Source organism: Syngnathus scovelli, chromosome 8 (genome assembly GCF_024217435.2).
Source record: "Syngnathus scovelli strain Florida chromosome 8, RoL_Ssco_1.2, whole genome shotgun sequence".
In the NCBI taxonomy this organism is placed as follows: domain Eukaryota; kingdom Metazoa; phylum Chordata; class Actinopteri; order Syngnathiformes; family Syngnathidae; genus Syngnathus; species Syngnathus scovelli.
This window is the reverse complement of record NC_090854.1, coordinates 8,688,101-8,702,390: the sequence shown is the minus strand read 5'-3', so window position 1 is coordinate 8,702,390 and position 14,290 is coordinate 8,688,101. Positions and strand designations below refer to the sequence as shown.

Sequence of the window (14,290 nt, the reverse complement as noted above, 5' to 3'; positions counted from 1 at the left end):
CAAATCTTTACCAACGCTCAGCCTGTAATTTGCCTAAAACTGAAGGCATGACGCGCCGATACGTCGGGACAGACGGACGGATCAAGTGGGTTGAGACATGGAGAGGGAGGGAGAGTATTTGTCTCGAGAACACGGAAAGGGTGGATCGTTTGTCTGGCAGATGCATGTTGAGATGCAGAAGATACCTGCTAGTTGGTGGCAGTGGGCGGGACATGTGGGAAGATGTTTACAAGCTCAGGGGGGGAGTGAAACGCAGCGGTGAGGTTTTGACATCAGTGTACTACTACTCTACTTCGAGTGTTTACAATTTTTTTTTCGTCCAATCAGATATCAGTCTCTTTGTGTTACCATGTCGATGTAATCTGCCTTTTGCTTTTGAATCGGTTGTGCTGGGCCAGTGTGACTGAACCTGTAGTAACAAAGGGACTATTTCAAATTTCTCATCAAAGTGCCAAAGCCCTTGGTACATCAGCATCTTTCCGTGCTCTGATTGGTTGTTAGAGGCCACAAAAAACTAAACTTGGTATCTCTGCCGTGTGTTTTTTTTTTTTTTTTTTAATATTTTGTTGTTGTTGTTTTTTTCAAGCTATTTAATGTATATTGTGAACTGCTCTAGATGATATGGCGCAATTTTATTTATTTATTCATTTATGTATTTATTTATTTATTAATCTATTTATTTATAATTACATTAGAACTTTTGGTGTTCGCATTGGCATAAACATAGGTGCGCAATTCTGATTGTACAACCAATAAATCAACATTAGGTTTTCCTCACATTCCTTTTTCTCTACCTTCCCATCTTGTTTTATTAAACAAGCAGGTTAAAAGTGTCTTCCAAAAGTGCAGCGGTAATTGGTCTCTGTGTTGTTGCTCCACTTTAACGCCATCTCTCTTTCTCTCTCTCTCTCACTTGACATGTATGTTTACCACAAGTCTAATCTTCAAACAGCCTTTAAACATAAGTAGCTCAGCTTTCATAAAGCATAAAGTCAGCTTTGACTGATCCGCCGCACCATCCTGTTTACCAGGCGGAGGAGCGCTCTGATCATATCGGCTGCTCGCTGGAGCAAAGTCGTCCTTTCTCGCACGCACCTCGCCGGCTCATTTCCAAACATGTTGTATTTATTAATATTCATGCTCGGGAGACAGGTGACGAGGGGTGACACCGTCTTTAAAAGCGTCGCGTTTACACGACTATACAGCGTACGTGAGAGTTTTTCTCGGTGACAAAATACGAAAAATAAAAGGTTGTTCGCCATGCTTGACAGCAAAAGTGGAACGTAAAAAACAAGCACAAAAGGCTATTGCACGACCCCTACGTCCGTCAGACACTTTAAGAGTTTCCAGGTCATGCCTAGCTGTTGTGGTAATAATGGAAGCAGGGTGCATAGAGAGTCCGGAGGGGCGCGCTAGCTCGATTCTCACGGCTCATCCTGACACACTCGGGTCGAGCTGCGGCCCAGGAGAACTGATGCGATCACCAGAGGCGACAGCAGGATGAGACACAGGAAGGAGCTTGCTCTCGAGACATCTGGCATGGCTCTCGTGAAAAAAGACGTAGAAGAAGAAGGGGGTTAGGGGGGCTTCAGATGTGCGCGGATCAAAGAGTGCCCTTGGTGCTGGAGCCACCCTGGTCTCTTATTCAAATGGACTTTCCTGAAAGCAGTCAGACCTTAGAACAGAAACCAGGCAGGAGAATGCTGCCGAAATTGGTTTGTTATAAATGAGGATAGTGAAGATGATACGTTTCGTTAAAAGAGTACAACTTTGGAGGACACTTGGAAAATTCCATTTATAACTATTCAATGAAGGAATGTTTGATAACCCCAAAGTCAACTAGATAATCCTACTTGGACAAGCATGATGTGAAGTAAAGTGGCCTTTAAGGGACAAAAAAAAAAAAAAAAAAGAAAAATGTTGAAAAATTCTCAGAAAAAAATCTTCTAAACCAAGCCAATAATTTCCCTGGTGGAGGTAAAACCATCAAGAAATAAACAAGCAATAACTCTCCTGGGATGATGCTGCTTTGTATCCTTTCAAAACCAAAGCCGGTGAGATTCCTGACAAAACTGCATGTTTGAGCAAAGCGCCATTTATTGAAACGTCTCCTTCCGTAATCACTTTGACATTCCAAATCAGACACTTGAGTAGCAGCGATGCCTGGGAGCGGGGGTCACCTGTATGCAGCATTAGCGAATTAGCCGCTATCTAACCCAGACCTGCTGCGGTGCGCTGACACTAATCCCGGGCCCGCTCCGAGAGCCCTGTCTGTGTTACATTATCATGTCTAATCCCCGTAATCTTCCCAGCCGCGCGGCTAAATGCTATTCCACCTCCGTCGCTTAGCTCGTAGCCCTCTAATAACACTAATGAGGGGCCGGGCCCCCCTTTGCCCCTAGTGGTGGAGGTTGTAAATAGCGGTCCCACTGCGCAGCCACCCACTCAGCCTGGCGGGCATCGGAATTAATGTCATTCATGGCCTGGGGGTGGCAAGCAAATCAAACGTGTGTTCAACAAATCGGGGTTTGTGTATTTTCATGTCAGCGGGAGACGTTTATGATGAGTTGACCTGCGTTATTAAAAAATGCCACAGGAATATTTCTGGCTGTCAACCATGAATTGGGAAGGGATGAGAGTTAGTTCTCGACTAAAGCGGGATTTCTGCGTAATTACCTGCAGCCGCCAGCATGGAGTGCGGGTTTACCTTGTTTACACCGCGCGTCTCGCAGCCTGGCTGTCTCCTTGCGAAGCTTCGTCACACCGTCTTTGTCTCTCTTGGCGTCTTTCACGTGTCTGTCTCGGCTGTCGGGGCCGACCTTGAAGGCAGACACACACCCAAAGGAGTCATGTCAGTGAGGACCCCAGAGGGGGCCGGGGGGGGAGCCGAAACAAGCCCTCGCAACCTAGAAATCGACTCATGTATATGCCGTGTTCGTTTATTTACAATTTAGCGAGCGCTACCTATTATTTCGCTTTGTAATTTTAATCAAATGCTAATGCAATTGCACTCCCTCCTAGCAAACAGCCACACACCGGCATAATTGTTGGGGGGAAAAAAACCCAGCTCATCAACTTCCTCTCATATTTAATTTTATCGCAGAATAAAAAAAAAAAGGGGGGGGGTATAGGAAAGTATTAATCTGCTTAACATTTCTAAGTACATCCTCCAAAGGATTTTGCTTTTTTAATCTTACATATGCTCTGCAGAGTTACTGGCAAAAACTGTACATTTCCCTCATTTCATCCTTTCAACATCAAATGGTGAGCAGCAAAAATTGGATCAGACTTCAAAGAGTGTGATGTGCTCCAAGTCACGGAGTGGCTCTTCTATTTCACATATTGAATCCGAGCAGGATATCAAAGTGCTACCAAAGAACCCCAGGTCTTTACTAAAAAAGGGCTCTAACATCTGTAGAAAGAGGAGCGCAAAGACAAATCACCTCGGGGGGAAAGCGAGCATTTATTCTCAGCCGTGAATTTCCAGCTTTTTGATTCTCTCGCTCCCGTACCACCCTGTCTTCTCTGCTGAGATGGAGACTGAAGCGCGAGAACTCTTTTTTTTTTTTTCCTCGTCTCGAGGACTCAAAACATTTCCAGAGGAATAATCTGCAGCTTAAAAGAAGAGCGCTATTTGAGATAGACGGCTAAAAGTAGAGGGCTAAAGTCAACCAATTTCTCATTTGATAGATATTTCCTTACTCACATTTGCTTTATGTAGGTTCTTCGGGCTCGGAGACCTGACAGGAATAGAAACAAGAATGTTTTGAAACAAATAACCATGCGTAGTGCAGCAAAAGATGATCATGCACATTACGTGAATCTGCTAAAAGGTCAGCAATTAAAATATTTGGGAGAGGCTGAACGGTCAATTAATGACATTAATGACATTAGTGGCGACTCGGCCGGCATGCTAACGCAGCTAACAAGCGCGTAGTCATCATTCACAGACTTCGTTTTGCATTTCTGAACTTTTTTTTGAAGCACCCACTAAATGATTAAACGGTAAAACAAATTTAAATGTTTAAATCCCTGATGAGGCTGGCACACTGGAACGTTAGCATATTAGGCTAACAGCTTTGTACGTAGCTAACCACTCTTTGCTGCTATTTGTGTCGCATTTAACTGCTAACTACTGAAGAAATGCTGTACAAAAGCCTTAACACAGCTATATAAAGCATAATTTCCTCTTGTGTGATGCTGCTTAATAGAAGACTATTCATTATCTTTTTGTAGCTCATATGTTGCTATTGTACAAATGTAGCTAGTTGTGACTAGCAAACGTGTATGCAAAAGCAGGAAAAGAAAAGCGTAATGTGAGAATCCCTGCAGGAGGGGAAAACAGGCCAGATCATGTCAAAGTAAATCTATATGGAGAGATTCCAGCGCTCATTAAACAGAATTGTTAAGTGGAGGTTTGAAGTAGCTACGTCTCACCAAGGAATATGATTGTAAACACGGAGAGAAAAATCCCCGATGAGCCCCCGCCTGGTTGAAGGATGCAAGCTGCATAACACTTTCAGATGTGTAAATCCAGAATTGGGGTGTTAAGGAGTTGCTCAGAGTTGGCCCAAAGTCATACGAGATTTTAGTGTGAATTGCGAAGACATTGTTTGCTTTCTGATTTACAAAGCCACGGTGGCATTTCTTTGTTTTTAATCAAGTTAACTGGAAGTTGCAAGTCTTACTTCCTGAATGACGGGCCGGCCCATGTGCTGGATAAACAAAGATTCAGTCCTACATCTGGAGAACAGCACAGCGCTTAAAATCCTATTTGTGGCCGGCGGAAAGATATTTGGGGCGTTTGTAAAAGTGCAAGAGGAGGAGTGTGGGGAGGAGAGCGCTGATGGGCTGAAAATAGCGGCGTGTTAGAAAGCAAAGGGAGGCAGCTTTAGTTCTTATGCCCTCTCCAGCGCGACACAATGAGTCGTAATTTTCAACAACGCGTGAACATGCAAGAAATAAAAGAGGATGGAGGAGAGGATGTGCAAGCTCACCCCATATGGTCCTCCTTGGTGGTCTTCCCTCCGGCTTTGGGGTTGCATCTGCGTCCATGAGGTCCACAGTCCTGACGTACACGATGGCCCCTGTATGCTGTGCAAGAGATGAAGTTCAGATATGAACAAAATTGTATGGATAAACTTATCTGTCGGTGACTACTGAATAATTGAGAACTGGTATGAGTCTAAAAAAAAAAAGTGGTATCGAACATCTCTATTAAGTATCAATTCAGAATGTAACTGTGAGGGTTAAATGATATTCTGAATCATATAAGGAAGTGCAATGGAGCAAAGGCCACATGGAGACAAATTGGAACTCATAGGGATGCTAAAAGAAGCACCCCGACTGCTTTATGTTTGTCTTGTCAAATAATATGCAAAGAAAAATGAGAGCCAGACCACATTGTTGTATTTTACATGGTTTAATCTAATCGATGTGTGAGTGTGTCCCCTGAGGTGGGGGGTTACCGAGATCTGAGAAGCCACGAGGCTCATGTATTTGAAACGCATCTGTTTATTTTCCAAATGCAAATGCAGCCCACCTCAAAGGCTCTAAGCTGCAAAGAACACACCATGTGAATGTGTTGGAGTGTCGTGCCAAGGGGGCCCTGAGGCTTAAGTCAGGTTCAGGTTCTCCAAATACCTCCCCCCCCTCCCAGTCGGACGCCAGTGGCCACACACGAGCGCGAGTAAGACGGCGGCGACAAGAGAGGCTTTTCCTTACACGGCAATCCTGTTTATCCTTTCTGCAGCCTTATTTACAAGCGTGTTAATGGGCGATGCTCAACAAAAGGTGCACGCAGGAAAACTAGCCAGGCGCTTCGTGTACCAGATGAGGGAAGCCCTTAGAGAAGAAGGCCAAACAAAGCCGGATCTCCTCCCCCCTGCCCTCCTCTATCCTGCCCCTTTTTGGCACCCGTTATTGGTCTCCAAAGAGGAGGAAGGAGGGAGGGAGGCGGGCAGGAAGGTTAATGTGCCCACTTTGATCTCTGTCAAGGCACACTGAGTAAGAATTAATTTACATTTCAGATGAAAAGCTTGACAGTATAAAAAGGCATCTTGTTTCTGGTATGCGAGGGCCCGTGTAATAGGCGAGGAATGCGAGAGAGGAAGTGGCGAGGAAACAGAAGGGATAAGCCCCTCTCTCGCCTTTACTGGCAAAGACATGAAAGGAAAGAGTGATCTCAGTATGTACTGTTCTTCTGAAACGTGGGGAACAAATGCCGCCCCAAAAACTTTGCTCGATGCATTTTTAATTAATTATTACTTTTTCCCCAGCCATTCATGAGATCAAAAACCCGGTCGACAAAGACTTTTTTTTTTTGCAAACCATTTTTTGCACCCTACTTGAAAATGTATGAAAAAGTCCATTTCCATAGGACCGTGAGAAATTCCAAACTGGGGAGAAAAAACTTGTCAAAGTTCTTTTACCTGACTGGATACGGACCGCTGCCTCTTCCCGCTCTTTCCTCATTTGTTTGAGGTTCTGCCGCGCGACGAAGCCCTTCCACGCTGGCGAGAAAAAAAAAAGGGTGTGTGAAACCAATGGAAGGTGCACACACACGAAACACAAGATCCCACTTCAAAACAACGGATCAAGCAGGTGGCCCAGGAATGGATCCCCCTGAACTCACTGAAGTCTTATTGTCTCTTCTGTAGCCGCCAAGGTCAAGCCATGGCTATCAGATGTATCGTAAACAATTGATGTGTAGGTTTGATCTACTCAATTGGATCTCACGTGCTTAATTATTTGTTGGATCCCTGAGCGTACCTGACTGGATAACGGTGGCACTGTTGTTCCTTTTCTCCTTCCCCTTCCTGTAGCGCCGTGCTCCCAACCAGCCTTTGGTGTAAGCTTGAATCAGCACCACTCGAGCGATCACCTCCCTCAGGAGCAGGTTCAGCTGCTCTACATGGTAGTACCTCAAAAACACCTGACAAGACGGGACGCCGATGATGTCACCGTCTTAACATTCGCCCAGAATAATGCTCGTTTGAAATGATCAGTGTACCTTTGTCCTACCAAGCACCCAGTTTTTCAGTTTGGCTCGCTCCAATATGGCCGCCGCATTCTCTTTGCTGGTTTCTGGCATCTGGTGAGCTCGGAATGCAAGGTAGTAGTATCTGCAAAACGAGAGCATTTTTCATTAATTTATATTTATTTATTTTAACACATTAACAGACATTTGGAGAATGTCCTGCTCACTTGATAGAAGATTTTGTTTGTTTGTTGGGAAACAACAAACTTCTTTGAATGACAATCCAAATTTCTTATTCCTGTTGATACCTGTTATGTCTTTGATGATAAATACAAGGCAGTGCTCACAACATCAGACGGGCCTTTGATATGAGAGGACGCGTTTTAAATCGGGTTTGGTTCAAAGTGGAGGTTAGCCGCTTGGACTGTGCATGCCTCCGATGGGATAAAGCGGATCCATTGGTCTCATTCACACGTGAAATTACAGGTGAGAAAAAGGTGTCCTTTGACCTTAGCTATGTCAACAATCTTGGATGTGATGCAATTGTAGATTAGAAGGATATTTTTTTTAAATCAACAAAAACACTTGACTGAAAGTTTTATCTGGTAGAAGAAATATTATTTTTACAGTTTTCCTCCTCTGAAAGAAATGTAGCACGTTGAGGCCAAATCTTTTATAGGGGACGCCATTGAGTTGCTAAGGACTAAAAGTAGGGCACACAAAACACACATGGTCAAATTTAAATTTCCCCCCCAAAGCATACACTATGCAATCATCTTGCTCTTTTTTCCTAAAACACATTACAAGTCTAGTTAATTAAATTTCATATCACCTCAAAGACTTGGAAATTGGAGGTGGGTGAAACATTTTGTAAAGGAAAAATGATTAAAATATTGTAACTTTTCCAAGTATTATTAGGTACAGCACGATAAAGCAAACACCTACAAATAATTTAATATAAAATAATTGAGCACAAACTCTGCCTTAATGACTTAGAAAAACAAAAAATAACTTAAGTAGAGTACCACTGCTCCTCTAGTGCATTTGTGTGTGTATTGTGTGTCTTAACCTGGTGACAAACTCTGCAAAGGGGATGCGGTGCGAGTAGCCTTGGCGGCGGATGTTGACCGTCTCCAAGATGCCCGTGTAGCGCAACTGCACCATCACTCGCTCCTTGCAGAAGCTCAGTGCCCGCCTATCATCGTTGGGCTTGATGCAGCGGACAAAGTGCGGCTGGCCCACCACCATTTTGGATAGTAAATCCATCAGCGAATACTGCACATAGTATCACAACACTGGTCAATACAGAGGACACTTCAGTATTGTGTAGGTGTTCCTAATATTGTGGCTAATTTTGTCACCAGTTGGGTTCTATTATTTATTGTGTCTTGCCGATTTTTCAGTACTGTTTCTCCGACACCTTACGGGAAATGTTCTTGTTCTACCGTGTTGACAGGCTGGCCACAAACTTTGTGTGTCTGACACTCAGTGCTGATGGGCTGATTATCTTTGTCACACACACATCTGCCGGCTCTTGTCTGCTTATCCAAACATCTGCGAGCAGTATGACGCAAATCATGCAACGTGGGGATGTTACAGAATGTCAAGTTTTGATGGGGATTCTTTTTTTCGTGAGAGTGTTTTTTCCCCCCTACAATTGCCTTAACACGTGTGTGAAAAATGTTAACAAAATGTGTGAGATTACACAAAGCAGTCAACAACAACAAAATTAAACGTTTTGGGGCACTTGGCAAAACACAGAACACATCACCAGCATTACAACAAAGTTTCTTTGCACCGAGATACCACAAAATGGTGGCAAAGGACTACTTTTGTGATGAATGAAACTCCCCAACACACTTCAACTTCGTTCCATGGCACCAAGATGCCACAAGATGGCAGAAAAAAATACTTTTATTGCTTTGGCCCATCACTATGCTTTACCAGTGACAGAAATTATTCCAAAAATATGAACGATTTGTGTTCCTTTTTTGATTCAGTGGAAAAAACTTGAACTGGAGCTCAAATTGTAAAACTGTGTGCAAGAACCAAATATTGGAAATGCATATTTTTGTACCAAACTTCTTTGTAGTATCTTAGAGAAAAATAACCTACACGAAAATAGGAGGCCACGGTTTGTCTCCTCATGTTAGTTGTTTCCTCCGGGTGTCGCATCATCTCCATGGTGTCCACCTGAGCGCAAACATCCACAGTGAGCACGGCGCATGGACCAGAGCCGAGCCCCGAGTTGAAACCCGCTGGTGTTTATTTGCAATGCGGATGTCGACGGTGAGCTCTAGAGACATAAAGGTATCATTACAGCAACTCTAAACGGCCCAGTAGGGAATGCGCAGCTGTACTAAGTGTGGCGTCTGTAGAACACGGGGCCCATAAACAATTAAAGCTAACAATCTAGAGAATAAGCGGGCGCTGCTGTGGGGCACGAGAGAATTGCCGAGCAGTCTGAATAATGAGACGAGCCGTCGTGAAGCATACAGTCGTCCCTACGACGGATTAACGAGGATACAATATAAGTGTTCTAATGGCTTTGGCAGTTCATGGCTTCATCAAATTTAATGAAGCAATAGCTATTTTATGGTAAGACTAGGTGGCAAAGTGCATATCTTAATACTTTAGTTCAACAGAGAAAGAAAGGTACGCTGAAGAAAAAAAAAGAAAAAAAAAAGCTCTCTATGCGGGATGTCTTTGAGAATTTCTGATCATTCACAAGTACAAAAGCCTGACTTGCGGTTAACAACCCTCGCTTGACTTTATTCTGCTTGTTCCGGTGACTTGTTGTAACCGTTACTTCCTCTCAACTATGCTTCCAAACTTTGATTGCGAACACGACGGCGTACATATTACATCAGTCCCGTTCACTATTAAAATCTCCGCTCTTGTTTCCGCAATATCTGAGACGGTTCATTGCCAGAAGACAAGATGATTGAAGTATGGAATAGGATCAGATTTCAAGTTTTGAGAAACATCCAAGTTTAGATGATGGTGAAGTTTAGGAATGTGAATGGCATCAAGCAATGCAGAATAAAACAAAAAAATATTTGGTATAGATACAGAAACAGATGTTCCACCAAAGCCTTACCTTCAAGAGGTATTTGGGAGACTTTGAGTACAGGAAACATGGAAACAAAGAGAAAGTGAATTTAAAAGCAAACAGTAAGGTTGAAACAAGTTTGCGGCCACAAGTGTCACATTGATTGCAGCGGTTTTTTTTATTGTCAACCACAATAACAAACTACACTAGCTTCTACCCCCAACCCTAAAGGCTTTTCTCACTAGAATTTAATAGGATTTCATAGGAGAGGCAGCACTCTGTAATTAGAAAAAAAAACATATGTTAAGAGGGATTTTTTCCTCCTCTTAATAATATGCTCCAGTATGTTTCAGGACATGACTTGTGGATAATTGTCTGATCTAAAAGTATAATACAGTGAAGCAATGTTTATCTTGGGTGTTAGATTCCACGGCAACCCACAATAAGGTGAAACTCCAAAATATAGAAAAACCACATCAGCCCAATTGAAATGATGGATACTTGACGTCAATGGCAGTGAATGAGTTGAATAATATGAACAATTTGAGAGAATGTAGCGCGTAACCTTTTCTATGGAACTAACATGAAGGCAGATTATGAAAAGGCCTTTATCAAATTTGAAATGATCAAATGGTTTTTAAATCAGTTATCCTAGTAAGGCAATTGAAAACAAATTATCTGTATTAAATAGCACAGAAAAAACACTCAAAATGTCGGCCCACCGATGGTCAGTTCAGCCCTGGATGAGAAAGTGTGTTTCCCAAGAAACATAACTAAAAAAAAGTACATTAGTTTTATGAGATCATAACTGTTAAAAGTATGCTTAGGAGCACCGATTGAGGCATGTCGACTCTCTAATTTGGGGAAACCAACGTTTCCTTAAGCGGTCATAAACATCAGAAAAGTTGCAAAAGTCCTTTTAGGCTACTCGCACTAACTGCCAGATGGCATTGCTGCCTCACCACAAGCAAGAGAACAAACATAACAGGGTAGTCTATTAATGTGGCTACGCTTCACAGCACCGTTTTTTTTTTTTTTATTGTGCTGCGTATGGCTGCAATGCCTGTGAGCAACTCGTAAAAAGCGGAACGCTCTCATATGCGACACGAGTCTCACCTTGGTACGTCCTGAGCTGAGCTGCGGCGGTAGAGATCGAGAGGCGGCGTTCACTCGGGCTCGGGCCGTGGCCAGATTGCCTGTCAAAAAGAAAATCTCATATCTTTTGGTTTGTTTATAACACTTATTCAATTTAAGAATATCGTCGAGAAATATATCTCCTGAGGTCGTTCATAAACGAATGAGCTTGACTAAACTGAAAAGCATCATGGTTAAAAATTCATAATAGGCTTGATTTAATTTCACAGTGATGAATGTTTCCACTGTGTTAAGAATTGTTTTCAATAGCCACAGAGTAAATAAAATCAAAATATTATAAGCAAACAATATTTTTAGTAAATATAAAAAATTAAAAAATATTATTTTTAATATTTTTTTCTTTTTTATCAGATATTCTTTAAACTAAATAAATAAATAAATAATAAAAATATTACTTTAAATATATATTTTATCAGATATTCTTTCTTTGCCATAGACTATTTGCAAAAATATTCTTATTAAATAATGTTTAAAACAAATCATTTTGATATTTCTTAATGATTTAAGATGAGTGTTTTGATCACAGAACATATCTGAAAGCACCACAGTATTTAATGAACTTGGATGGGGGGGGGGGGTTTCAAACATTTGCCCCCGTCACCTGTCCCTAATATTGTGGCCTGTGAGTGTCCATTCGAGGATGAGTACTCACATCCCCCGGGCGTGTTGTAAAAAGACAATTCCAAAGAAGCAGACTGCAGTTAGGAACGCAGCTGCGTGCACACCAGAGAGGATCTTCTGAACACAGCATATGCACGACAGTCTCAACCTTTCAAAGTTTCTGCACAAGATGTCCAAATGTTTTCCCTGGCTATATCTTCACAGGCTAAACTGTGATTAATAGCAGTGAAAGCAGCCTTTGAAGCAGGATTGTGGCATCAAAGTCCTAATCCATGGGTGGCAGGATTTTTATAATGAGTGGGAAGTATCTTAACGCATTTCAAAGGCTTTACTCCATGAATAAACAATAGCTGCACAGATGTGCCACACACACCTTGGGAGGATACAAAAAAAAAAAAACATTCCACAAGCATCCGCATATGCTGATGAGCAAAACCTTTGTAAGTTTTGGAACATAAAACCTAAGTGACAGGGCAACAATTGCCCAAGCGCCAACCCGGTGAGCTTCTTTGTATTTGCGATGCATCTCAAGTGTAGGTTGTCACTGGGTGCTCCCCAATCCGAGATTGTGTTCGGGTGACAAATGTCAATCAAACACACATATTACAATTATATTCAAATGGAACCCTTGAGAGCAGGTTGTTTGAATATCAAACACACAGCACACAATCACACCCAAACAAGGCTGTACAAGGTAAGCAAAGGCACTTCAAAAGGGAATCAAACGGTCTTTTAAGATAGCAAACAGTGCCGCTGCGACTTTATTATCAGCTAACTGAGTATTTATTCATCTTTATCAATTCATGCCTTTTGAGCTCCTGATGTCATTTTAGATTTATGGTGTTGATGGTGCTCTTGAAAATAGGTTCAAATAAAGTATTTGGGAGAAGAAAGCAAATCAAACGCTCCAATATAGCACAAATGCTAATGTCAATCAGAATGTGGTCACAATTTCTGGGGAAAAAAGGCCATCAACCCAATCATGGATCAAAAAGTAATTGAATTCCACTTGGGTCATTTGTTAGATGAACTTAAGAAACTACAAAACAACCAATTTTTGGCAGTTGTTTTGACCCAAATAATTGGACTCTTCATTTGAATATTCAAATAAACAGCCCCCCAAAAATGTGGTCATAATGACCCATAGTTGGGTTAGTTTATGACCCCAATTATTTTTAGAGTGTAGCATTGACTCAGTACTGGGTTAGTTATTTCCCCAAGTTAGTACTTTTAACCTGGCAATTTTGGTCGGGCTATGAATGAGAGGTCATCCAGTGTCTCGGAACAGTTCAACCTTGCAGTGTAAATAGTGGTGAAATTAGTCGTGTGCTCAGATCGGATTAAATAATCAGAGACACGTGCAATAAAAAAAGAAAAAAAAAGAAAAGACGAGCGGGTTAACTGTGTCGGATATATTGGCAACGCACGGGGCAGGGAGGGCCCCGCTCCAATTAGCCCAGAGTAAAGCTGCTTGGATTAATTGGAGTGGGTCTTGTGCAAATGAAGCACGCTCTCCCCTCTCCCCATTAGCGCTGCTGGGCCGGATCATCTGAGCACATTTGTCATGATGAATTAGCGGTTGCGGGTAGAACGGGCTCGCCAAGTGTCACTGCGCTTTCACGCCTCTCACTTGCGTGACACCATCAAGGCGAGATGAAGGGGGGCTTGGCTAACTCCAACAGTGGTACCTAAGCCTTGACAAATGGACACTCGCTCGCTTTCTCGCCGTATTCCTCGGCGGGTCGCATTAATTCATTCTCGCTAGCGGCTTCGCTATCCCCTCCTGACGAGATGATTAGAGCGCGGGTTAATAGTCGGCATCCTCAAAGACGTCTGCCTCCCGAGACATGAAACCGAGGGAGCACCTGTGATGTCCGGCTTGAATGAAGACCTCCTCATTTAGATCCAGACGGGAACTTTTCTAATGAGGTGGATTATTAGAATTCAAACACAGACGATGCCTGAAAGGGGGACGAATTGTCCTTTGACAGTCGCGAAAGGGCTTCCTCCGAGTATCTATGTAGATAAAAAAGTGTGGGGTGATTAAAAAGCTGAGAAGAAAGCGGGTGAAGCAAAGTAAAGGTCAAGGCGGGCCACTAAAGCCATGGATGTATGTCGTCCGGCATGGATCTTTAAATCCTGAACTGGGTTTTATAATGTAACGTAGCAGCTAGCTAGCAACTGCTTTGGCTAGCTACTTGAGTGACTAACACTTAACTCCATGATCGACTGCCTGGCGTCATACTCACAAAGCGATGACAAGACAAAGAAGCCATGCTAAATGCTAAGCTAACCCAAACCTAGCAAAGCTAATTGCGCGAACCACAATGTTAGAAAGTTGCTCCAAATGAAGTCATTGAATCTCAAAAGTGCTTTGCAAGGCAAAAAATAAATATTTTGAGCCTTACATATAATATGATTACGTATGATGATGTCTGGTTTTACAGATTTCCAAAAATGCCATCGTTGGCATCTCCGCATTC

At 42.5% G+C, this 14,290-nt stretch overlaps 1 protein-coding gene across 7 annotated transcripts in view; it reads right to left on the bottom strand.

Annotated features, from left to right (window-relative positions):
* The window catches only part of myo3b (myosin IIIB), a 45,199-nt gene that overhangs the window by 9,680 nt on the left and 21,229 nt on the right, over nucleotides 1–14,290 (bottom strand). For 5 of the 7 annotated variants that reach the window (XM_049727458.2, XM_049727457.2, XM_049727461.2 and 2 more), the window contains 10 exons: nucleotides 11,148–11,227; nucleotides 10,080–10,100; nucleotides 9,095–9,172; nucleotides 8,049–8,254; nucleotides 7,013–7,124; nucleotides 6,772–6,934; nucleotides 6,432–6,512; nucleotides 4,998–5,094; nucleotides 3,707–3,740; nucleotides 2,708–2,819 (listed from right to left, as the gene is read on the bottom strand). In XM_049727458.2, coding sequence (XP_049583415.1) covers nucleotides 2,708–2,819; nucleotides 3,707–3,740; nucleotides 4,998–5,094; nucleotides 6,432–6,512; nucleotides 6,772–6,934; nucleotides 7,013–7,124; nucleotides 8,049–8,254; nucleotides 9,095–9,172; nucleotides 10,080–10,100; nucleotides 11,148–11,227 — 984 coding nt within the window. The remainder of the gene's footprint in view (nucleotides 1–2,707; nucleotides 2,820–3,706; nucleotides 3,741–4,997; nucleotides 5,095–6,431; nucleotides 6,513–6,771; nucleotides 6,935–7,012; nucleotides 7,125–8,048; nucleotides 8,255–9,094; nucleotides 9,173–10,079; nucleotides 10,101–11,147; nucleotides 11,228–14,290) is intronic. The other 2 variants (XM_049727460.2, XM_068651546.1) reach the window with 2 other exon arrangements.